This window comes from Hypanus sabinus, chromosome 25 (genome assembly GCF_030144855.1).
Source record: "Hypanus sabinus isolate sHypSab1 chromosome 25, sHypSab1.hap1, whole genome shotgun sequence".
Classification (NCBI taxonomy): domain Eukaryota; kingdom Metazoa; phylum Chordata; class Chondrichthyes; order Myliobatiformes; family Dasyatidae; genus Hypanus; species Hypanus sabinus.
The window spans coordinates 1542736-1569003 of record NC_082730.1 but is presented as its reverse complement, the minus strand read 5'-3'; the positions used below and the strand labels follow the sequence as shown (position 1 = coordinate 1569003).

The 26268-nt window shown below is 47.4% G+C and overlaps 1 protein-coding gene across 1 annotated transcript in view; it reads right to left on the bottom strand.

The window, feature by feature from the left end:
* LOC132381250 (nectin-4-like) overlaps positions 1-13197 on the bottom strand; it is a 62008-nt gene extending 48811 nt beyond the window's left edge. Inside the window, exon 1 of the mRNA XM_059950630.1 lies at positions 12642-13197. Within this exon, the coding sequence (XP_059806613.1) occupies positions 12642-12690 (49 nt within the window). The 5' untranslated portion in view covers positions 12691-13197. The remainder of the gene's footprint in view (positions 1-12641) is intronic.
* Positions 13198-26268: the final 13071 nt, after the last annotated feature.

Sequence of the window (26268 nt, the reverse complement as noted above, 5' to 3'; positions counted from 1 at the left end):
TGGGAGTGTGAGACTGGAAATAAAGGTACAGGGGTGTCTGGCAAGCAGGAAGCTTTTAAAAGTGAAATAGGGAGAGTTCAGGGCCAGCATGTTCCTGTGTAAAGAGCATGGCTGGCAGGTTGGGTGAGGATATTGAGGGTCTGTTCAGGAATAAGGAATGGCCTGGATCAGGCATAAACTACCGTGATCAAGTAAATGTTTTCAGAAGTACAAGGGCTACTGGAGTACACAGGAGAGAAATCAGGAAGTTATAAAGAAGACATGTGATTGCTTTGCCATTTAAGGAGAACCCTAAAAAATTCTACAAGAATTATTTAAGAGCAAGAGGGTAACTCGAGAGAGTATAGGTCCCCTTAAACATCAGCATAGTCATCTGTGTGTGGTGTACCAGAAGAGGAGCAAGGTGCTAAATGAAGGGCCTCAGCCTAAATTATTAACGCTCCATAGATGCTGCTTGGCCTGATGACTTCCTCCAGCACTTTGTATGTGTTTTCCAGCATCTGCATTTCTGCCCCAAAATGAATTGTCTGAATTGACTGTACAGAGGACATGGGAACTGGGGAGTTCAGGGAAGAGGACAGTAATGTCCTGCAACATAGAGGAGGAGGTGCAGTCATAAAGTGTATAGAGGCCTGAACAAGCATCTACTCGGACACTATGGGAAGCCAGGGAAGACAGTGCTGGGTCCAAGCAGTTCTGATACTTTCAGAACGGTTCTGTCAAGTGTGGGTTGGAACAGGCTGTTTTCTGGCAAGGGTGTACTTGGTAAGTGGGAGGCCTTCAAAAGTGCAATTTTGAAATTACAAAGCTTGTGCGTGCCTGTCAGAATAAAAGGCAGGGATAACAAGTTTATGGAACCTTGGTTTTCAAGAGATATTGAGGCTCTGATTAAGAAAAAGAAGAAGCTGCATAGCAAATAGCGGCAGGCAGGAACAAATGAGGTGATTATGCAGTATACGAAATGCAAGAAAGAAATCAGCAGGGCAAAAAGAAGGCAAGAGGTTGCCCAAGCAGACAAGATGAAGGAGAATCCTTTGGGATTCTACAGATATATTAAGAACAAAAGGATTGCAAGGGACAAAATTGATCCATTGGAAGACCAGAGTGCTGATTATGTGAAAGAGATGGGGGAGATTTTAAACGTTTTTTTTTGCACCTGTATTTATTGGGAAACGGGCAGAGTCTATAGAGCTGAGGCAAAGCAGCAGTGAGTTCTTAGAACGTAAACAGATTACAGACCTTGCTGCTTGCTGTCTTGAAGCAAATTAGGGTGGATAAATCCCCAGGGTCTGACAAGTTGTACCCTTGGATCCTGGTGGAGTATAGTGTAGAAATTTCATGGGCCCTAGGAGAGATATTTAAAACATCCTTGCCTGTGTGTGTGGTACCAGTGAATTGAAGGATAGCTAATGTTGTTCTACTGTTCAAGAACTGCTCTAAGAATAAACCAGGAAATTATAAGCTGGTGAGACTGACATCAGGAGTGCAGAAGTTATTGGAAGGTATTCTAAGGAACCGGATACATGACTATTTGGATAGACAGGGACTGATTAAGGATAGTCAGCTTGGCTTTGTGTATGGTAGATTGTGTCTAACCAATCTTATAGAGCTTCTCAAGGAAACTACCAGGAAAGTTAATGAAAGCAAGGCAGTAGGTATCATCTACATGGACTTTGACAAGGTTCTGCATATGAGGTTGGTCAAGAAGGTTCTGTTGCTTGGCACACAAGTTGAGGTAGTAAATTGGAGTAGACATTGGTTTCATGGAAGAAGCCAGTGAGAGGTAAATGATCGCCTGTGGAGGTCTGTGACCAGTGTCATGCCACAGGGATCGGTGCTGGACCCTTTGTTGTTTGTCACCTACATCAATGATCTGGATGGTAATGTAGTCAATTGGATCAGCAAATTTGCAGATGACACCAAGATTGGGGGTGTAGAGGACAGCGAGGAAGACTATCAAAGCTTGCAGCAGAATCTGAATTAGCTGGAAAATGGATGATGGAATTTAATTCAGACATACAGTAGGTCAGGTGTTGCACTTTGAGAGGACCAAGCAGGTTTGGTCTTACACAGTGAGCAGTCGGGAACTGAAAGGTGTGGTAGAACAAAGGAATCTGGGAATATAGATCCGTAATTCCTTGATGGTGACATCACAGATTCAAGTCAAGTCAAGTCAAGTTTATTGTCATTTCGACCACAAACTGTTGGTACAGTACACAGTAAAAACGAAACAACGTTCCTCCAGGACCCTGGTGCTACATGAAACAACATAAAACTACACCAGACTATGTGAGACAACACAAGGCTACACTAAACTACATAAAACAACTTAAAAACTGCACTAGACTACAGATCTGCACAAGGCTACATAAAGACCACAAAACAGTGTAGGGCAGCACAATAATTAATAAATAGATTGACAGGATTGTAAAAAAGCTTTTGCCATATTGACCTTCATAAATCAATATACTGAATACAGGAATTGGAATTTTATGTTGAAATTGTATAAGAAAATGGTGAGGCCTAATTTGGAATGTGTCAATTTGGTCACAGGAAAGATGTAAATAAGGTTGAAAGAGCACAGAGAAAACTTGCAAGGATATTGTCAGTACTTGTGGACCTGAGCTATAAGGAAAGATTGAATAAGTTAGGAAAGTATTCTTTAGAAAGAAGACTGAGAGGAGATTTGATAGAGGTATACAAAATTATGAGGAGTATTGTAGGAAAAATGCAAGCAGCTTTTGTCACTGAGGTTGAGTTAAACTAGAACTAGAAGTTATGGGTTAAAGGTGAAAGATGATAAGTTTAAGAGGAGCACAAGGGGAATCTTCGTCACTCAGAAGGTTCTGAGAGTGTGGAACTAGCAAGTGGTGGATGTGGGGTCGATTTCAATACAAGATAAATTTGGAAAGGTACATGGATGGGAGGGGTATTGAGGGCTATGGTCCACATGCAAGTCATTGGCATAGGCAGATTAATGGTTCAGCATGGACTCAATGGGCCAAAGGGCCTGTTTCTGAGCTGGGGTTTTCTATGATTCTATGCTTACATCAGCTTAGTCACAGTGAGGTACTGGACAGTGGTGAGTGTTGTGTCTTTGTGAAGGAAGCCGGCAAAGATACGCAATTTGAATGAGAATGTATGTAGGTGTCATGATTTGTGGAGACACTGTGCGCTAAACAGTGAAGAGATTGTCAGAGGTTTCAACAAGACTGAGATCAACAGTGAAAGAGGGCAAAGAAAGCCAGATGGGATTTAACTCAGAGAGGTATGAAGTGATATATTTTGGGAACGTAACCAGGGCAAGATTTGTGCGGTGAATGGTGGGATCTGGGCATGCAATGCGGAACAGAAAGGCCAAAAAGTACAAGTGCATACCACCCTGAAATTGAAAACACAAGTCGACAGGATGCTGAAGGGTATTTGGCACACACATTTCATGAGTTAGGGCTCTGAATACAAGTTGGTATGTTTTGTAACAGCTGTGCAGATTCGGATGAGGCCACACCTGGAGTGTGTCCTCGCCCAGCTATAGGAAGAATATATGAAGACCTTATCCGCACTGGAGCATTAGAGTTCTGAGGAGATATTGGATAGCCAAGAACTTTTCTTATAAAGCAAAGGAGGCTGAGAGGTAACCTTACATGCTTGTTGAGGAATATGGACAAGGTGAGTGGGCACAAGTCACTTTTGCAGGATTAGGAACAGGTTTAAGGCGAGGGAGGAAAGATTAAAAATGGACATGAGGGACAGTTTCTCCAGAGTGTCAGCTATCTGCAACGAGCTGCCAGAGAAAGTGGTAGAGGCAAGTACAATCACATCTTTAAATCTTTACAGTGGACAGTTTCATCAACAGGTAAGTTATAGAGGGATATAGGCCAAATGTAGGCAGATGAGAGGCTCAGGTCAGTACCTTGCTCAGCATGGACCAGTTGGGCAGAAGGGCCTGTTTCAATGGTGAACTCATGACAGTGTAGAGGGAGCTTCACTCTGTGTCTGACCCATACGCTGGGAGTGTGTGATGGGACAGTGTAGAGGGAGCTTCACTCTGTGTCTGACCCGTGTCCTGGGAGTGTGTGATGGGACAGTGCAGAGGGAGCTTCACTCTGTGTCTGACAAATGTCCAGTGAGTGTGTGATGGGACAGTGTAGAGGGAGCTTCACTCTGTGTCTGACCCGTGTCCTGGGAGCGTGTGATGGGACAGTGTAGAGTTTCACTCTGTGTCTGACCCGTGTCCTGGGAGCGTGTGATGGGACAGTGTAGAGGGAGTGTGTAGTGGGACGCTGTAGAGGGAGTGTGTGGTGGGATGGTGTAGGGGGAGTGTGTGATGGGACGTTGCAGAGGGAGTGTGTGGTGGGACAGTGCAGAGGGAGTTTGTGGTGGGACGGTGTAGAGGGAGTGTGTGATGGGACAGTGTAGAGGGAGTGTGTGAAGGGACAGTGTAGAGGGAGTGTGTGAAGGGACAGTGTAGAGGGAGTGTGTGATGGGACGGTGTAGAGGGAGTGTGTGATGGGGCGTTGTAGAGGGCGTGTGTGATGGGACATTGTAGAGGGAGTGTGTGAAGGGACTGTAGAGAGAGTGTGTGATTTGACAGTGTAGAGGGAGTGTGTGATGGGACTGTGCAGAGGGAGTGTGTGATTTGACAGTGTAGAGGGAGTGTGTGATGGGACGGTGCAGAGGGAGTGTGTGATGGGACACTGCAGTGGGAGTATGTGATTTGACAGTGTAGAGGGAGTTTGTGGTGGGACAGTGCAGAGGGAGTTTGTGGTGGGACAGTGTAGAGGGAGTGTGTGATGGGACAGTGTAGAGGGAGTGTGTGAAGGGACAGTGTAGAGGGAGTGTGTGAAGGGACAGTGTAGAGGGAGTGTGTGATGGGACGGTGTAGAGGGAGTGTGTGAAGGGACTGTAGAGGGAGTGTGTGATTTGACAGTGTAGAGGGAGTGTGTGATGGGACAGTGCAGAGGAAGTATGTGATTTGACAGTGTAGAGAGAGTGTGTGATTTGACAGTGTAGAGGGAGTGTGTGATGGGACTGTGCAGAGGGAGTGTGTGATGGGACAGTGTAGAGGGAGTGTGTGATTTGACAGTGTAGAGGGAGTGTGTGATGGGACGGTGCAGAGGGAGTGTGTGATGGGACACTGCAGTGGGAGTATGTGATTTGACAGTGTAGAGGGAGTGTGTGGTGGGACAGTGTAGAGGGAGTGTGTGATGGGACAGTGTAGAGGGAGTGTGTGATTTGACAGTATAGAGGGAGTGTGTGGTGGGACGGTGTAGAGGGAGTGTGTGATGGGACAGTGTAGAGGGTGTGTGTGATTTGACAGTGTAGAGGGAGTGTGTGATTTGACAGTGTAGAGGGAGTGTGTGATGGGGCGGTGTAGAGGGAGTGTATGATGGGACAGTGTAGAAGGAGTGTGTGATTTGACAGTGTCGAGGGAGTGTGTGGTGGGACAGTGTAGAGGGAGTGTGTGGTGGGACGGTGTAGAGGGGGTGTGTGATTTGACAGTGTGTGTAGAGAGAGTGTGTGATTTGACAGTGTAGAGGGAGTGTGTGGTGGGACAGTGTAGAAGGAGTGTGTGATTTGACAGTGTCGAGGGAGTGTGTGGTGGGACAGTGTAGAGTGTGTGATGGGACAGTGTAGAAGGAGTGTGTGATTTGACAGTGTAGAGGGAGTGTGTGATTTGACAGTGTAGAGGGAGTGTGTGGTGGGACGGTGTAGAGGGGGTGTGTGATTTGACAGTGTGTGTAGAGAGAGTGTGTGATTTGACAGTGTAGAGGGAGTGTGTGATGGGACGGTGTAGAGGGAGTGTGTGATTTGACAGTGTAGAGGGAGTGTGTGATGGGACGGTGTAGAGGGAGTGTGTGGTTTGACAGTGTAGAGGGAGTGTGTGATTTGACAGTGTAGAGGGAGTCTGTGATTTGACAGTGTAGAGGGAGTCTGTGATGGGACATTGTAGAGGGAGTGTGTGATGGGACAGTGTAGAGGGAGTGTGTGATTTGACAGTGTAGAGGGAGTGTGTGATTTGACAGTGTAGAGGGAGTGTGTGATTTGACAGTGTAGAGGGAGTGTGTGATTTGACAGTGTAGAGGGAGTGTGTGATGGGACGGTGTAGAGGGAGTGTGTGATGGGACGGTGTAGAGCGAGTGTGTGATGGGACGGTGTAGAGGGAGTGTGTGGTGGGGCAGTGTAGAGGGAGTGTGTGATTTGACAGTGTAGAGAGAGTGTGTGATGGGACAGTGTAGAGGGAGTGTGTGATGGGACAGTGTAGAGGGAGTGTGTGATGGGACAGTGTAGAGGGAGTGTGTGTTGGGACAGTGTAGAGGGAGTGTGTGATGGGACGGTGTAGAGGGAGTGTGTGATTTGACAGTGTAGAGGGAGTGTGTGATTTGACAGTGTAGAGGGAGTGTGTGATGGGACGGTATAGAGGGAGTGTGTGTTTTGACAGTGTAGAGAGAGTGTGTGATGGGACGGTGCAGAGGGAGTGGGTGGTGGGGCAGTGTAGAGGGAGTGTGTGATTTGACAGTGTAGAGAGAGTGTGTGATGGGACAGTGTAGAGGGAGTGTGTGATGGGACTGTGCAGAGGGAGTATGTGATTTGACAGTGTAGAGGGAGTTTGTGGTGGGACAGTGTAGAGGGAGTGTGTGATGGGACAGTGTAGAGGGAGTGTGTGGTGGGACAGTGTAGAGGGAGTGTGTGATGGGACAGTGTAGAGGGAGTGTGTGATTTGACAGTGTAGAGGGAGTGTGTGATTTGACAGTGTAGAGGGAGTGTGTGGTGGGACGGTGCAGAGGGGGTGTGTGATTTGACAGTGTGTGTAGAGAGAGTGTGTGATTTGACAGTGTAGAGGGAGTGTGTGATGGGACGGTGTAGAGGGAGTGTGTGATTTGACAGTGTAGAGGGAGTGTGTGATGGGACTGTGCAGAGGGAGTGTGTGATGGGACAGTGTAGAGGGAGTGTGTGATTTGACAGTGTCGAGGGAGTGTGTGGTGGGACAGTGTAGAGGGAGTGTGTGATGGGACAGTGTAGAGGGAGTGTGTGATTTGACAGTGTAGAGGGAGTGTGTGATTTGACAGTGTAGAGGGAGTGTGTGATTTGACAGTGTAGAGGGAGTGTGTGATGGGACGGTGTAGAGGGAGTGTGTGGTGGGGCAGTGTAGAGGGAGTGTGTGATTTGACAGTGTAGAGAGAGTGTGTGATGGGACAGTGTAGAGGGAGTGTGTGATGGGACAGTGTGGAGGGAGTGTGTGGTGCGACAGTGTAGAGGGAGTGTGTGGTGGGACGGTGTAGAGGGAGTGTGTGGTGGGACAGTGTGGAGGGAGTGTGTGGTGGGATGGTGTAGAGGGAGTGTGTGGTGGGATGGTGTAGGGGGAGTGTGTGATGGGATGGTGTAGAGGGAGTGTGTGGTGGGACAGTGTCGAGGGAGTGTGTGGTGGGACGGTGTAGAGGGAGTGTGTGATTTGACAGTGTAGAGGGAATGTGTGATGGGACAGTGCAGAGGGTGTGTGTGATTTGACAGTGTAGAGGGAGTGTGTGGTGGGACAGGGTTCAGGGAGATTTCGTTGTAAGGTGTGATGTTGCTGTGTACTGACACATTTTCCCTCACACGTAGCCGAGTTTTTTTATGGTCTGTTGTGAGAACTGTACTGTACTTGTTTTATCCCAGCTGTCTGTGTGTTCTAAACTCGAGGTGGGTTTGTGGGATTGTTAATTGGGGAAAGACTTCGTGGCGGCTTCATCTGGTGCCCACCTCACCCTGAGTAAAACAAAGGGACAAAGATTCAGCAAGAACCTGTGTGTAAGCAAATTGCTGACACGCCCCATTCCACATTCACCGCAGGCTTAGTGATGTCAGTTCTCGCTGTGGGAGTCTGTCTGTCCTCCCCTTTTCTCTCTCTCACATTCTCTCTCTCACCTTCTCTCCCCTCTCACTCTCCTACCCTCATCTCAATCCTCTCAGTTCCCCTCTCCCTCTCTTTTCTCCCTTCTCTCTCCCCATTCTCTTACCACCCCCTTTCCTTCTCCCTCTCCATACTTCACACTTCCCACTCTCCCCACTTCTTTTCTCTTTTGTCTGTCTCTCCATCCCCCCATCACTCTGGTCTGGGACTCGTGGATTCATTGAGCCCCTCAGCCCAATGAGTCCATCGACCACTTATTTACAATTCAGACTATATTGATCCCAACATTCTCCTCAGCACAGCAGAAAGTGCAAACTTCACACATCAACACCAAAAGTCAGGAACAAACCCAGGCCTCCAGAGAGCAGGGCAGTAGCCTCACCCATTCCAGCAACCTGGTTTTGCTCTCCATCTCTCAGCAGATTGTAGATGCATGAAAAGACTTCCCAAGTCATCCCTGTCCTCATCACACCAGGGTCTCACCTTCCCACAGTAACCTTGGACAAAATCCTGGCTTTGCATATCAACATTTCTTTCAGGACTCTGCCCACGTCACGAATGTAAGTCTCACTAAACCTGTACATCTCTCTCTCTCTCTCTCTCACACACACACACACACACACACACACACACACACACACACACACACACACACACACACACACACACACACACACACACACACACACACACACACACTTCCCCAATCCTCCCACAGATGCTGCCTGACCTACTGAGTTTCTGCAGCATTTTTCAGATTCCAGCATCTGTGATCTCATGTTCCCTCACTCTCTCTCGTTCCTTCCATCTACCTCCCTCCCTCTCTCTCTCCACCCACCTCTCTCCCTCCCTCCCTCTTTCCCGGAGCACGGTTTGAGAGCGAGGTTGGATAAAGCAGTCAAACAAGAATGTCGAGCAGTGTGTACGATACATTTCAAACTCATCTCCAAGGTCACGGTGAAACCAAAACCAGTTCAGAAATGACAAATAACGAACGACATGTAAACAGCAGCATGTACCTGATTGGACAGGATAAATCTGTAATGTGGTGTGGAGAGAATGTAACACTGTAGGAAAGGCAGTGAGGGTGCCCCGCGCTGTGGGAGGGATGGTGAAAGCAGAGGTGAAAGAGGGGCAGTGACGGAGTCTTATGCCATAAAAGGGGTGGTGAGAGAGGGGCAGTGAGGGAGCACTGTACTGTGACAGGGGCAGTGAGGGAGGGACAGATTGGGTGGTCAGTAATGGGGCTGTTGAGGTAGTAGCATGCCTATTGCAGCCCCCCTCGATGTAATCGGGGTTCCTGTGTTGAGCTGTGATTCACTGACACCTGTGGGAAACTTGTGGGTTGGAGCTAGCTGGCAAGTCCTGGGCTGGCTGCCAAACTCAGCAAGTCCTGTCCTGTCAAGTCCCATCCTATCCTGTATCCTCGCATTTCCAAAGAACGGCACCTACCCCACATCTGCCCGGGTGAGAGGGCACTGAAGGCCCAGGGAACACACACCCTCGGGATGCGGGACAGACTACCCATTCTCTCATCAGTGCTGTGGTGGGAGGGGTGCAGAGATCAGCCCGCTGTTTAGTCACAGAATCCCACAAAGCAGGGGTGTCAGGGGAACCGGACTGTGTCCATGGAGAGCAGACCCTCAGACAACCAGGGTGAGGTGACAGGGAGGTGCAGGTTAACCATGCAGTTGTACAGCATGGAAAAGGACCCATCAGCCCATCCATACCCATGCTAAGCAAGTCATGCTAACTCTGTTCCCCAACACCTGGCCCATATCCCTCGAAACTCTTGTGATCCATTTCCCTTCCACAGATTTCTCAAAGTACCTATTGTAATGTACCTGCTTTAAACACTCCTCCGGTTCTATTTATCCACCACCCACTGTGTGACAAATGTTGTCCCTCAGTTTCTTATTAAAAATTTCACCTCTCACCTTAAAATTTTGTCTCTCGGTTTTCGATTTCCTAATGGATGGAAAACTACAGTCACCTGATCTCTGCTCCACATGATTTTATATACTTTTATGAGATCACCCTTCAGTCTCCTCCTTCAGCCTGTCCAACCTCTCCCTGTAACTCAGTCTCTTAAGTTTTGGCAACATCAACATCCTTGTAAATACTCAGCCCCACCCCCCCATCCTGCCCATTCGGTCTAGTTTAATCACATTCTTCCTATAACACCATTCTCCAGCATGGCGCAATAGGAGGTTGGGGAACTGGGAGATCGGTGAGTGGACGGCGTGGTGGGGGTTGATGGTGAGAAGGATAAGATAATAAGATATGAGCAAAATTTGGCTTTCCAGACCATCGTCTGCTCCACCATTCTATTCCATCATGGCTAATTTATTATCCCTCTGAATCCCATTCTCCTGCTTTCCCTGTGTAACCTGTGATGCCCTGACTAATCTTTACGGTCTTAAAAGGTTCTTGATCAGTTGAGAAGGATAATAAATTAGCAATGATGGAATGGTGAAACTGACAATGAGCTGAATTCTGCTCCTACGTCTTATGGTCTAATCAAGAACCTATCAACCTCAGCTTTAAATACACTCAATGACTTGCCTTCCACAGCCACATGTGGCAATGAATTCCACATTCTCACCACCCTCTGGCTGAAGATATTCCCCCTCATCTCCGTTCTAAATGGATGTTCCTCCATCCTGAGTCTGTGCCCTCTGGTCCTAGACTCCCTCACTGTAGAAAACATTCTCTCCACACCAACTCCGTCTAGCCCTTTCAATATTTAATGTTTCAATGAGATTGTCTATCATTCTTCTGAACTCCAGCAAGTTCAGACAAAAGGCCATTAAAAATTCCCCATACATTAATCCTTTCATTCCCGGGATAATTCTCATAAATCTCCTCTGGACCATCTCCAATGCCAGCACAATCTTTCTTATATTAGGTGCCCAAAACTGCTCCAAGTGCAGTCAGATCAACACCTCAGCTTAACATCCTTGCTTTTATATTCTAATCCCTTGAAATGAATGCTGACATTGCATTTGCCTTCCTCACCACTGACTCAACCTGCAAGTTAACCTTCAGAGAGGTTAGGGGGACAGGGAGGGAAAAGGAGAAGGGTGGGGGAAGGCAAGGTGGATGGGGGATAGGAGGGAAGGTGGTTTGGAAATAAGGAAGGAAGGGAAGGTGTGGAAGATGGGTGTGTGGTTGTGGGCAGGAATGGAAGGGGAGGTGGGTGAGTGGTTGTGGGCGAGAATGGAAGGGGAGGTGGGTGAGTGGTTGTGGGCAGGAATGGAAGGGGAGGTGGGTGGTTGTGGGCAGGAATGGAAGGGGAGGTGGGTGAGTTGGTTGCGGGTAGGAATGGAAGGGGAGGTGGGTGAGTGGTTGTGGGCGAGAATGGAAGGGGAGATGGGTGAGTGGTTGTGGTCAGGAATGGAAGGGGAGGTGGCTGAGTGGTTGTGGGCAGGAATGGAAGGGGAGGTGAGTGGGTTGTGGTCAGGAATGGAAGGGGAGGTGAGTGGGTTGTGGTCAGGAATGGAAGGGGAGGTGGGTGGTTGTGGTCAGGAATGGAAGGGGAGGTGGGTGAGTGGTTGTGGTCAGGAATGGAAGGGGAGGTGGGTGAGTGGTTGTGGGCAGGAATGGAAGGGGAGGTGGGTGGTTGTGGTCAGGAATGGAAGGGGAGGTGGCTGAGTGGTTGAGGGCAGGAATGGAAGGGGAGGTGGGTGAGTGGTTGTGGGTAGGAATGGAAGGGGAGGTGGGTGGTTGTGGTCAGGAATGGAAGGGGAAATGGGTGAGTGGTTGTGGGCAGGAATGGAAGAGGAGGTGCATGGGTACGCTGGGGGCAGGAAGGTGATGAAGGGGAGAGAGGAGGTGTAGGTTTCACTGTGACAGCCTATGTTGGATACCATTATGCGGGAATGCCTCTTATTTCACTGCAACCTGCCCTCTGCATGAGATATAATCATCATATTAATTTCCATTAAACACAACCACCAAAAGCAAAAGACATACAGGGAGCGTAGAAGCAACAAAAGCTCCTCACAGAATGAAAACAGATTAGGACTCACTGAGATACTGTGCTCCACCCCATAACACTTGTGAATAAACAGCTCTCTCATAGTGTTTGCAACTTTGGAAGAGGAATGTTTGATGGAATAGTCTAGTAGGAACTTCAGTGTCTGATCCATGTCCTGGGAGTGTGTGATGGGACAGTGTAGAGGGAGTTTCACTCTGTGTCTGACCTGTACCCTGGGAGTGTGTGATGGGACAGTGTAAACGGAGCTTCACTGTGATGACCCATGCCCTGGGAGTGTGTGATGGGACAGTGTAGAGGGAGTTTCACTCTGTGTCTGACCCATGTCCTGGGAGTGTGTGATGGGACAGTGTAGAGGGAGCCTCACCCTGTGTCTGACCCGTTTGTGTACCTCTCTTTATTACTCAGCATCTTTGCTTTCAGATGGAACAGGTGGATGGTGAGCTATCTCAACCTCACCACCATGCATGATCCAACATGTACGGGGACGTCACGGTACTTGACTAATCAGAATTATGTTGTTTTTCTGTCTGTTTGCCTGTCTGTTTCCTTCTTCCGGTCTCTCCATTTCTTTCCCCTCTCAATGATCTCCCCCCTCCACCCGCCGCCCCCAGTTGTCTCGTACTTTCCACCCTTGTCTGTCCTCTTGACCCTACCTCCCAACCTTCCCTCTCGTCTCGTCTGCAAATCCACTCTCCCCTGCCTCCCCCTCTTCAACACCTTCAAGGCCCTCTTCCCTTTGATCCTTACCTGAGGGGATGAAGAGGAGGAACAGGACGGCTCTCAGCCAGTTCTCCATCCCTGGGCAGAGGGACAAGCCCTTTGGATGGTCACACTGCAGGAACGTGGCTGACGGGCAAAGTGAGCAGCCTCCAGGATTTACCCGTTTGCAACAGAGAGCGAGGTAGAGATAGACGGAGACTGAGAGAGAGACAGGAAGAAAGCGACAGAGGCTGACACAGAGAGAGAGCGAGGGATAGTAGAAGAAAAATAGTGAGAGAGAAAGAGACAGATAGAAAGATATATTGCGAGTACAAGAATGAGAGATAGAAAGGGGATAGAGGGGGAGAGAGAAAGAGAAGACAGAACAGGAGAAAGAGATGAAACAGAGAGAATGAGAGACGCTGGACACAGGTAGTTCTCGGGGAACGGGTCCGCTGAAGCAGGTGGACGAGGTGTCGGAACCGGAGCTGAGCGTGGGACCGACAGTTCCCGGCCGGTCGGTCGGTGTGTCAGTTGCGCTTGCCACTCAACTTTGGCACCCTTACTCGCCCAACCTGTTCGCCCTGGCCCCGGGAAATGATGGGCGGGCCGAGGGTGAGAGGGCGGGGACGGGGAGGTGCTTCACCTGCTACAGCAGGTGTCTGTTAACCCTTTCTCACCCTCGGCAGAGCGCCCACACAGCACCTGCAGATCCCAGTTCACGTCCACCCCAGCCGCGGTTGCTGTGGGAAGGGGTGAGGGGTACTGGCACGGACACACAGCCTTGTCTGATATCGGTCTTTCGATCGCGACTTGCATATCTTCTGGAAACCAGCATCCGACCTCGCCGGCCGTGGGCACTGCGTCCCACAGTAGAGGCGTCTTCAATCAGAGGGCATGGTTTAGGGGACTGGAGTTAAAGTTTTGGAGTGGGTAAGAGGGGGAATGTTTAAGAAGATTGGTAATTTATTATTGTCACATGTTCCAGGATATCTTAGCGCCATCATGGGTACTATCCTCCGTAGTATCTAGGACGTCTTCAAGGAGCGATGCCTCAGAAAGCCGGCGTCTTTTAAGGACCCCCATCACCAAGGACATGCCCTCTTCTCATTGCTACCATCTGAGAGGAGGTACATGAGCCTGAAGGCACACTTAACATTTCAGAAATACCTTCTTCTCCGCCATCAAATTTCTGAATTGCCATTGAACCCATGAATACTACCAGTCTTTTTGCACTACTTATTTAATTATATATAAGCTACAATGATTAATATTTATACACACACTTCTGTGATTATATATATAGTTTTATTATTGTACTGCTGCCACAACACAGCAAATCTCTCGACATAAGCCGGTGATATTAGACCCGATTCAGAAAAGTTTGTCTTCACACTGTTCATGCAGATCAATTCACCACACGATACGCTGAGGTGGAACAAGGTAAAACAATAACAATGCAAAATAAAGTCTAACAGACACCGAGAAAGTGCAGTGCAGGTAAACCAAAAGGTGCAAGATCATAACGAGGTGGATTGGAAACTGGAACGCACTGCCTGAGGGGTCTGATGGTGAGAACAGAAACTCTCACACGCCGGAGTGTCTGGGCCAGCGTGTCAATTACCAAGGTATGAAGGTGTGGACGGAGTGCTGGGAATGGGATTAGGAAAGATGGGGACAGCGGCCGGCACAGACACGATGGGCCAAAGGGCCCGTTGCTTGATGGCATCCCGTCCTAGCTGCGAGGCTGTGGGTATCTTCTGCCATCCTCCCGGAGCCGTGGCACGATGCGGAGGCTGGAATCACCGACTGCTGGGGAAACTCAGCGAGTCGTTTCGGGTCGATACCCTTGGTCGGGACTGGGACCGGGAAGGTGCCGAGGTGAAGCTCACTTTAGCGATGCATCGGGATTAGGATGGGCTGGGAAAGGGAAAGCCAGGTGTCACTGCAAGGGCAGCAGCAAATAGCCTGCCACCTTCCTGGTGGAGAGGGGCTGCCTTGTACAGGCACTGGGTCACACGGGGACAGCCTCTCCCTCATGCTCACTGAGCGGGAAGTTCACCACACCAGCCCCTCAGTACGGCAGGAACGACGTGTGGAGATCCAGCTGCCGGGGCAAAGCAGCCAGTGTAATTAAATACCCCACCCACCCCAGGCATTCTCTTTTCCCAACTCACAACCACCACCACAAGACTGGTAGTATTCATGGGTTCAACGGCCATTCAGAACTCTGATGGCGGAGGGGAAGAAGGTGTTTCTGAAATGTTAAGTGTGCCTTCAGGCTCCTGTACCTCCTCTCAGATGGTAGCAATGAGAAGAGGGCATGTCTTGGGTGATGGGGGGTCCTTAAAAGACCCCAGCTTTCTGAGGTATCTCTCCTTGAAGATGTCCTAGATACTAGGGAGGCCAGTGCCCATGATGGAGTCCAGTCAGGCAGAAGATACAAAGGTTTGAAAACAGGTGCCACCACTATGTTCAAGGACTGACTGCAGCTTTTCTGTAACACTTTATTCTGCACTATGTTAACATTTTCCTTGTAGGACCTCAAGCATTGATGCAATGAACCTGTTTGCAATGTGAGTAAAACAAAGTTTTTCACTATGTCTCGGTACGTGTGACAATAATATATAGATTTACCAATTTACCCACTAAAGTTTAAACACACAGAAGGCATGATGTACCAAATTCTACCTTGCTGATTGGATGTGGAAAGAATGGATGTTCCTGACAGCCACTAGGTGTTGGAGCAGGTTCAGTAACCATAAAGGAAAAGCTATTTAAACCCAAGTCTAGAGGAATTTCCTTCTCGGAGCAAGTGGACTTGATCGTGGGAAGTAGTTGATGATATATGCATTCTAGGAGCGAGACCTTGTTCTTCGGGGGGGGGGGAGTGTAAGAGATGTGAGGAGAAAGCAGAAACAATGATCAGTTTGAATGGGGAGCAGGTTTAGTTATTTAGCAATACCACACAGAGCTAGTCCTTGACTCTTCAAGCCAAGCTGCCCCAGCAACTCCACAACCCCAATTAACCCTAACCTAATCACAGGACAATTTACAATGACCAACTACCAACCCAATCAACACAGTCTTTGGACTGTGGGAGGAAACTGGAGCACATGGGAAACCCATGCATTCCACAGGGAGGACATATAAGCTCCTTACAGAGGGCATTGGAATTGAACCCTGAATTCTGGAATGCCCAGAACTGTAATAACTACACTACTATGATACCTAAGAGTCAAATGTCCTACTTCTATTCCCATTCAGAATCAGGTTTAGTATCACCAGCATATGCTGTGAAATTTGTTGTCTTTGCAGCAGCAGTACATTGTGATACATAATATAGAGAGAAAAAACTGTGAATTACACCAAATATATATATATATAAAATAGTAGTGCAAAAGTAGAAATTAAAAACCATGAGGTGGTGTTCATGGATTCATTGTCCATTCAGGAATCGGATGACAGAGGGGAAGAAGCTGTTCCTGGATCACTGAGTGTGTGCCTTTACACTCCCCGATGGTAGCAATGAGAACAGGGTATGACTCTGGTGATGGCGGTCCTTAATGTTGGACGCCACCCTTTTGAGGCACTGCTCCTGGATACTACAGGGGTGAGTGCTCATGAAGGAGCTGACTAAGTTTACAAGTCTTTGCAGCTTACTTCGAGCCTTTGCAGTAGACCCGCCCCCCCCCCGCCCACCAAACGGTGATGCAGCCAGTTAGAATGCTCTCCACGGTACATCTGTGGCAATCTGAGTGACTGTGGTGACATACCAAATCTCCTCAAACTCCTAATGAAATATAGCTGCTATCATGCCTTCTTTGTAGCTGCATCATTGTGGTGGGTCCAGCTTAGATCCTCTGAGATATTGACACACAGGAACTTAACTACCTCAGTCTTTTCACTTCTGACCCCTCTATGAGGGCTGGTGTGTGTTCCCTCATCTTACCCTTTCTGAGGTCCACAATCGGTTCTTTGGTGTTACTGACATTGAATGCAAGGTTGTTGCTGCGACACCACTCAATTAGCTGAGATATCTCGCTCCCGCAAGCCTTCACGTCACCATCTGTGATTCTGCCAACAATGGTTATATTGTCAGCAAATTTACAGATGGTATTTGAGCTATGCCTAGCCACAGAGTCATGGGTGTAGAGAGGGTAGAGTAGTGGGCTAAGCATACATCCCTAAGGTGCGCCAAAGTACAGCATCATCCAGGAGGAGGTATTATTACCAGACTATCGTCTTCCAGTTAGAATGTTGAGGACTGAGGAGAGGGGTACAGAGGTTCTGATTCTGGAACTTCTAAAACAGAACTGCTAAATGCTGAGCTGTGGTCAATAAATAGCACCCTGACCTAGGTATTTGTATTGTCCCAATCCAAGGCCGAGGGAAGAGCCAATAAGTTTGCTTCTGCCATAGTCCTATTGTGGTGATAGACAAATTGCGGGTAGGTCCAGGTCCTCGCTGAGACATAAGTTAATTCTAGCCACATCCAACCTCTTAAAGCACTTCATCACGGTAGATGTGAGTGCTACTGGATGATAGTCATTAAGGCAGCTCACACTGCTCTTCTTGGGCACTGGTATAATTGTTGCCCTTTTGAAGCAGGTGGGAACTTCTGATTGTAGCAGTAAGAGATTGAAAATGTCTTTGAATACTCCTGTCAGTTGGTTGGCACAGGTTTTCAGAGCCTTACCAGCAGAACCCATTAGGGCCTGTCACCTTGTGAGGATACATCCTCTTGAAAGACAGCCTTACAGTGGCCTCTGAGACAGGGATCACAGGATCACCGGGTACTGCAGGGATCCTCATAGCTGTAGTTTTATTCTCTCTTTCAAAACAAGCAGACATTTGTAACAAAATGGTGCCTCTGCAATGAGAAAATCCACACTGAAATTTAGGGAGTCACTTAAGAGGAGGAGCTGGTGGTAACTGAGACACCTCTTTTTCCCTTATTAGGGACAGAGAGAACCTGCAGTATATCTTTTTCTTCAGCTGTCCATCAATTTTGATGTTGACTGAGGCCTGGGAAAGGTTGTATGGAAGACCAGCAGTTGCCCATGCTGCAAGTCTCTCCTCTCCATGCCACCGATGTTGTCCAAGGGAAAGGCACTAGGCCAATACAGCTTGGCTCCGGTGTTGTCACAGAGCAATGTGTGGTTAAGTGCCTTGCTCAAGGACACAACACGCTGCCTCAGCTGAGGCTTGAACAGGCAACCTTCAGATCACTAGACTGACGCCTTAGTCACTTGGCCACGCAAGTGTGTTATGTGGAATTACCAGGTGAACGAGTAATCTTTGAGGTACTGCAAGTCTGTGTTTTTATTGATGTTTTGCTACACCCTTGAATGCTCAGTGGGGGGGGGCATGATACTTTTTTTGCTGGTGGGGAGGGGGATTGTTGCTTTGCTGCTGCTTACATGTGGGAGGGGGAGCTGCGGTGTGCTTTGGGGTTCTATCATTTAAGTGGCATTCATTCTTTGGGGCACTCCTCCATTTTCGTGGATGGTTGCCAAGAAAAAGAATTTCAGGATATATAATGTATACATTTCTCTGACCTTAAATGTACCTTTGAAACCATTCTCAAGGTAGACAGCAGGAAGACTCCTCTGCAGATACCTCCATGACCAAGGTTACCCTGATGTCAGTCATTGAGTTGCAGCGTGTAGTCACTGCTGGGCTTCAAGATCATCTTCAGTGAAGTGCAACAGAGTGGGTTCACACCCAACATTCAGCAACTTGTCACCACTGTACAACAGGTCCAAGCTGAGATCCTGGGAAATGGACTACTTCTTAGGAGCTACCTCTTGTTGAAGGAGAACATTGATGGTGACTGTCATCATCACCTTCAGTTGATCATGGAAAAGGGCAAAGACCTCTTTAGACAAGACATGGTCTAGTGGGCAACCCTGTCTCAGCAAGGACCTGGTCCCACTGCAATTTGGACCACCTGCTGCAGGCTCCTCAAGGTACTGGACAGATACAACACCAACACTATCCCCACAAACCCCTCCCAATCCACTGGAAGGATCAGTCAACCAATATCAGTGACCTCTCCCAGACCAACATCCCCAGCATGGAAGCCCCAGTTACACCCTGTCCATTGGATAGACCACATCATTCACAAGCTCGACACCAGATTCCCACACCTCTGTTCCCAGATCCATCATGGGAAGAGATCACCAGGCTGACAGAGGGATGAACCAGGAGGTACATAGTCTGCTGAGGGCTAGACCTGGGGCATATAAGTCTGGTGATCCAGGTCTGTACAATAAAACTAGGTATGACTTGTGCAGGGCGATTTCAAGAGCAAAGAAACAATTCCTAGAGAGATTGGAGGAGACATTGGATGCACATGAAATCTGGCAAGGTTTGCAAGACATTACTTCCTACAAAGTGAAACCCAACATCATGAAATGGCAGCAATGCTTCACTACCAGATGAACTCAAAGCCTATCTTGCTTATTTTGAAAGGGAGAATAAACATGTCTGGGAGGATCCCTGCAACATCTGATTACCCTGTGATCTCTGTCTCGGAGGCCGATGTCAAGCAGTCTTTCAAGAGGGTTAATCCTCGCAAGCTAACAGGGCCTGATGAAGTAGCTGGTAAGACTCTGAAACCTGTGCCAACCAACTGGAGGGGTATTCAAAAACATTTTAAATGTCTCACTGCTACATTCAGAAGTTCCCACCTGCTTCAAAAGAGTAACAATTATACCAGTGCCCAAGAAGAGCTGCCTTAACGACCATTGTCCAGTAGTGCTCACATCCATGGCGACAAAATACTTCTGACAGTTTGGTCAAGGCTAGGATCAGCACCTGTCCCAAGAAGGAACTGGACCAACATCAATTTGCCTATCGCCACAAAAGGTCTACAGCCGAAACATTCTGAATGGTTCTTCACGTGGCCTTGGATCACCTGGACAATGCACTTACGTCAGCATGCTGTTTATTGAATATAGCTCAGCATTTAACATCATGATTCCTACAGTCCTGATTGAAAAGTCTCTGTACCTCCCCTCCGCAACTGGTCCTCAACTTACTAACTGGAAGACCACAATCTGTGTGGATGATCAACACTGGCGCTCCTCAGGGGTGTGTGCTTAGCCCTCTGCTCTACTCTCTCTATACCAATGACGGAATGTGCGATTAGGCATAGCTATAAATTTGCTGATGATATAAACATTGTTGACAGAATTTCAGATGCTGATGAAAATGCATACAGAAGTGAGATATACCAGTTAGTTAAGTGGTGTCACAGCAACAAACTTGCACTCAACGTCAGAAAGACCAAAGAGCTTCAGAAAGGGTAAAATGAGGGAACACAAACCAATCCTCATGGAGGGATCAGAAGTGGAGAGAGTGAGCCGTTTCAAGTTCCTGGGTATCAATATCGCTGAGGACCTAACCTGGACATTAACATATTGATGCAGCTATAAAGGCAAGACAACAGCTATATTTCATTAGGAGTCTGAGGTGATTTGGTTTATCAGCTCGAAAACACTCAAAAACTTCTACAAATGTACCATGGAGAGGATTCTGACTGGCTGTATCACTTTCTGGTATGGGGGGTGAGGCTACTGCATAAAATCAAAGTAAGTTGCAAAAACTTGTAAAAATAGCTCTATCATGGATACCAGCCTCTGTAGTATCCAAGACATCATCAAGGAAAGGTGCCTTGGGAAAGTGGTGCCCAACATTAAGGACCCCCACCACCCAGGATATGCCTCTTCTCAATGTTATCGTCAGGAAGGCGGTTCAGAAGCCTGAGGGCAGACACTCAGTGATTCAGAAACAGCTTCTTCCCCTCTACCATCCAATTTCTAAATGGATATTGAACCCTTTATTTCAGTATTTTTTGCACTACTTCTTTTAACTATTTAATGGGTATATACATACTTACTGTAATTCAGTGTTTTTCCTGTATATTTATCATGTATTTCTTTGTACTGTTGCCCTAAAGTTAACAAATTTCATGACGTCTGCTGGTGATAGTAAACCTGACTCTGAATCTGATTCATCAGTCACCTCAGAAGCCATAGAATTAGAAGGGTCATTCTCATTCCTGAGAAAGAGAAAAGATCAGGGATGAGACACCAAAGCTGTGTCCCACACTAGTTACACCCCAGCCTGACCACATTCCAGAAGAACTGTGGTCACACTGGAGAGGGTGGAGGGGTCAATTTACAAGGACATTGGTGTGTCTGGAAGACTGTCACTGTGAGGAGAGACAAGAGAAGCTGGGGAAGTTTTTTTTTAAACAAAGGACGCAGCAAGGAGATGATGAGGGATGTGAAATGGTGAATAGTCTGGCCAAAACAAATAGGAAGGAGCAAGTTCCCTGAGACCAGATGCAGAGGTTTACAGGAACAGGGACTTGAATAGAGGGGAGAGGAGGAAAGGCATTTCCCCAGATGGTGTGGGTCTGGAACACTGCCTGATAGGGAAGAGACAGAGACCCTCCCCACAGCGGGTGATGGGCCATGACCCACAGTGGTACAGACCCAGTGTGGGATAGTGGGATAGACCCAGGGGGTGGAACTGTTCCTGTACGATATGAACGTTGAAAGACTACTCCTGTATTGTAAATTTTCTGAGATTTTAGGATTCCCTCTCTTCTTCCCACTCTGTCTTTTTAAAACTCTCTCACCCTCTGTCTCTCTCCCACCTCCTTCTCCCTCTCCCTTCCCTTCACTCCCTGGCTTTGGCCTCACTTGCTCTTTCCATCCATTTGTCATTCTACCTCATTTTATTTCTCTCTCTCTCTCTCTCTTCCTTCTCTTTCTCTCTCCCTCTATCGCCATTTCCCTGCCCTCTCCCTTAAAGTTATTTGGTGAAGTGGGGAAATAGCTAACAAATCAAATAAACTTTTGCTTTTTATAGGATCTGAAGTGAAAACAGAAGAAGCAAGGAACTCTCAGAAATTGAGGAAGTATCAATGGAATTACAGAGGTTCAACGAATATCTTATGTCTGCCTTTCACACAGGGGGATACAGAAAACCTCCCAGAAATAATGAAGTCCAATGGACTGAGAGTGAATGAGCAGTGGAAATTAATGATGCGATAACATTTATTGCTGGTGAAATGAGTGAGAAGGCGATAAGCCCTCAGGACTAGATGGCGTGCAGCCCAGGATTTGAAGGAGGGAGGGGATGGAAAGCAGCTAGAAATTGGACTGGGCAGAGTCAGTGCAGAATGATCAAAGAGAAATCACACCCGGCCAACTCTCTGCCGATTGCTCAGGTTGTAACTATTGAACAGATAAGGTGATGTGGTGTGTTTGAACCTTCAACAGTTCTTTGATAAGGGGCAGGCAGTGACAATTAAACAAAAGTTCAACACAGTATTGACAGCAATAGACCCGTGTGGACCTTGGACTGCCGAACTGACAGGAAACAACAGGAATAAACTTCATACACTAAATGATGGAGGAACTCAGCAGGTCAGGCAGCACCTACCAAAATGAATAAACAGTCAACACTTCAGCCCAAGACTCTTCTTCAGAACTGGAAACAAAGAGTCTAAGCATGAAATGAAATGCCGTCTGTTTATTCCTCTCCATAGATGCTGCCTGACCTGCTGAGTTCCTCCAGCATTTTCTATGTGTTGTTTTGGATTTGGGAGAGATTCAGCATCTGCAGATCTCTCCTGTTCAGGAATAATCACATCCAGACTGGGACGAGCCACAGGAATAAGTTCCAGGGTCCAGCTCTTCACTGTCTATGTCATTGAAGCCCAACCATCTCGTAGAATCATAAAGTGTGGAAACAGGCCCTTTGTCCCAAATGGTCCATACTAGCCAAAGTGCCTATCTAAGGTAGATCCATTTGCTTAGATTTGGCCAGAATCCTTCGAAACCTTTCCTATCCAAGTACCTTGCAAATATTGCTAACATACCTGCCTCAATCACTTCCTGTGGTAGCTTATTCCAAATACTGACTAGCCTTTGGTGAAAAAGTTGCCCTAAAGTCCTTATTAAACCTCTGCCCTTTCACTGTAAACTTGTGCCCTCTGGCTCGTCAATGAGTGTACTGACTCAATCCACATCACTGAGAATTTTATACACCCCCATGAGATCACTCTTCCTTCTCCCAAGCTCCAGCAAGGACATTCTTAACAAGTCCAACCTCTCTCCCAGAACTCAGTCCGTGTCAATAGACAATAGGTGCAGAAGTAGACCATTCGGCCCCTCGAGTCTGCACCGCCATTCTGAGATCATGGCTGACCATTCACTATCAATACCCAGTCCCTGCCTTGTCCCCATATCCCTTGATTCCCCTATCCATCAGATATCTATCTAGCTCCTTCTTGAAAGCATCCAGAGAATTGGCCTCCACCGTTTTCTGAGGCAGTGCATTCCACACCTCCACAACTCTCTGGGAGAAGAAGCTCTTCCTCAACTCTGTTTTAAATAACTGACCTCTTATTCTCAATCCATGCCCTCTGGTACTGGACTCTCCCAACATCTGGAACATATTTCCTGCCTCAATCCTATCAAATCCTCTAATTATCTTAAATGTTTCAATCAGATCCCCTCTCAATCTCTTCAATTCCAGCGTGTACAAGCCCAATCTCTCCAATCTCTCTGCGTAAGGCAGCCGTGCCATCCCAGGAATCAACCTAATGAATCTACGCTGCACTTTCTCAATTGCCAGAATGTCCTTCCTTAAACCTGGAGACCAAAACTGTACATAATATTCCAGGTGTGGTCTCACCAGGGCCCTGTACAAATGCAAAAGGACATCCTTGCTCTTGTACTCAATTCCCCTTGTAAAAAAGACCAACATTCCATTTGCCCTCTTCACTGCCTGTTGCACTTGCTCATTCACCTTCATTGACTGGTGAACTAGGACTCCTAGGTCTCTTTGCATTTCCCCCTTTCCTAACTCTACACCATTCAGACAATACTCTGCCCTCTTGTTCCTGCTTCCAAAGTGGATAACTTCACATTTATTCACATTGAATGACATCTGCCAAGTATCTGCCCACTCACCCAGCCTATCCAAGTCTCCCTGTATTCTCCTAACGTCCTCTTCGCATGTCACACTGCCACCCAGTTTAGTATCATCAGCAAACTTGCTGATATAGTTTTCAATGCCCTCATCTAAATCGTTGACATAAATCGTAAAGAGCTGTGGTCCCAATACAGAGCCCTGTGGTACCCCACTAGTCACCTCCAGTCAGTCCGAGAAACACCCATTCACTGCTACCCTTTGCTTTCTATCTGCCAACCAGTTTTCTATCCATGTTGAAACCCTGCCCCCAATGCCATGAGCTCTGATTTTACTCACCAATCTCCTATGTGGCACCTTATCGAATGCCTTCTGAAAATCTAGGTATACAACATCCACTGGCTTACCCTCGTCTAACATCCTTGTTACACCCTCAAAAAACTCCAACAGATTAGTCAAGCATGATTTGCCCTTGGTAAATCCATGCTGGCTCGGCCTAATCCTATTTCTGCCATCTAGATGTGCCACTATTTCGTCCTTAATAATGGACTCAAGCATCTTCCCCACGACTGACGTTAGGCTAACAGGGCAATAGTTCTCTTTTTCTCCTTCCCTCCCTTCTTGAAAAGTGGGATAACATTAGCCACTCTCCAATCTTCAGGAACTGATCCTGAATCTAAGGAACATTGGAAAATGATCACCAATGCATCCGCAATTTTCTGAGCCACCTCTTTTAGAACCCTCGGATGCAGACCATCTGGACCCGGGGATTTATTAGCCTTCAGTCCTACCAGTCTACTCATCACAGTTTCTTTCCTAATGTCAATCTGTCTCAATTCCTCTGATATCTTATGACCCTGGCCCATCCACACATCTGGGAGATTGCTTGTGTCCTCCCTGGTGAAGACAGATCTAAAGTATGCATTAAATTCTGTTGCCATTTCCCTGTTTCCCATAACAATTTCTCCCAATTCATTCTTCAAGGGGCCAACATTGTTCTTAACTATCTTCTTTCTCTTCACATAGCTAAAAAAGCTTTTGCTATCCCCTTTTATATTCCTGGCTAGACTGAGCTCATACCTGATTTTTTTCTCTCCGTATTACTTTTTTAGTTAAGATCTGCTGTTCCTTAAAACTTTCCCAATCATCTGTATTCCCACTCATCTTAGCCCTGTCATACTTCTTTTTCTTTAATGCTATACAATCTCTGACTTCCTTTGTCAACCACTGTGGCCCCTTCCCACTCTTTGAATCCTTCCTTCTCATTGGAATGAACTGCATTTGCATCTTTTGTATTATGCCCAAGAATATCTGCCACTGCTGATCCACTGTCTTTCCTGCCAGGGCATCCGCCCATTTAACTTTGGCCAGCTCTTCCCTCATGGCTCCGTAGTCTCCTTTATTTAATTGCAACACTGACACCTCTGATCTGCCCCTATCCCTCTCAAATTGTAGATAAAAACTTATCATGTTATGATCACTACTTGCTAATGGCTCCTTTACTTCAAGACACTTATCAATTCCTGTTCATTACACATCACCAAGTCCAAAATAGCCTCGTTCCTGGTTGGCTCAAGCACAAGCTGTTCCAAAAATACATCCCTTAGACACTCCACAAACTCCCTATCCTGGGGTCCAGCACCAACCTGATTCTCCCAGTTCACCTGCATGTTGAAATCTCCCATAACGACTGCATTGCCTTTAGCACATGCCAATGTTAACTCCCTAATCAACTTGTACCCAATATCCACGCTACTGTTTGGGGGCCTGTACACAACACCCATTAGGGTCTTTTTACCCTTACTGTTCCTCAGCTCAATCCACACAGACTCTACTTCCCCTGTTCCCAAGTCACCTCTTGCTAAGGACTGAATCTCATTCCTCACCAACAGGGCCACCCCACCCCCTCTTCCCATATTTCTGTCTCTACGATAGCACGTATACCCTGGTACACTCAATTCCCAGGCCTGATCCCCTTGCAGCCATGTCTCCGTTATCCCAACAATATCGTAGTTCCCCATTTTCATCTGAGCTTCAAGCTCATCTGTCTTATTTCTGACACTACGCGCATTCAAGTATAGAATTCTTAGCCCATTCCTCCTCTCTTTGCTTAAGACACTGTCTACTGTACCTAACCCAGCTCCTTGAACTTCCATCGGGCAAATTGCACCCTGAATTTTGATGACCTTCTCAAGATCACCCAAACCTTCTACACATTTAACCCCAAGCACCTTCTGACCAACCCTCTGGATCTGGATCCCTGCCCCCTGCACATCTAGTTTAAACCCCCCCAAGCAGCACTGGCAAATACTCCTGCAAGAATGTTAGTACCCCTCCGGTTCAGATGTCGACCATCCCTTCGAAACAGATCCCAATATCCCTGGAACAAAGACCAATTATCCAAAAACCTGAACCCTTCCTTCCTGCACCATGCTCTCAGCCTCGTATTAATGTGCATAATCATTCTATTCTTCGCCTCACTCGCACGTGGCACAGGTAACAGTCCCGAGATTGTCACCCTGGAGGTCCTGCCTTTCAGCTTCACTCCTAACTCCCTGAACTCTCTAAGCAGGACCCCCTCACTCACCTTACCTACATCATTGGTCCCTACATGGACCACTACATCTGGGTTCATGCCCTCATTCTCAAGAATAGCCTGCACCCGATCTGAGATGTCCTGGACCCTGGCACCAGGGAGGCAACATACCATCCGAGACTC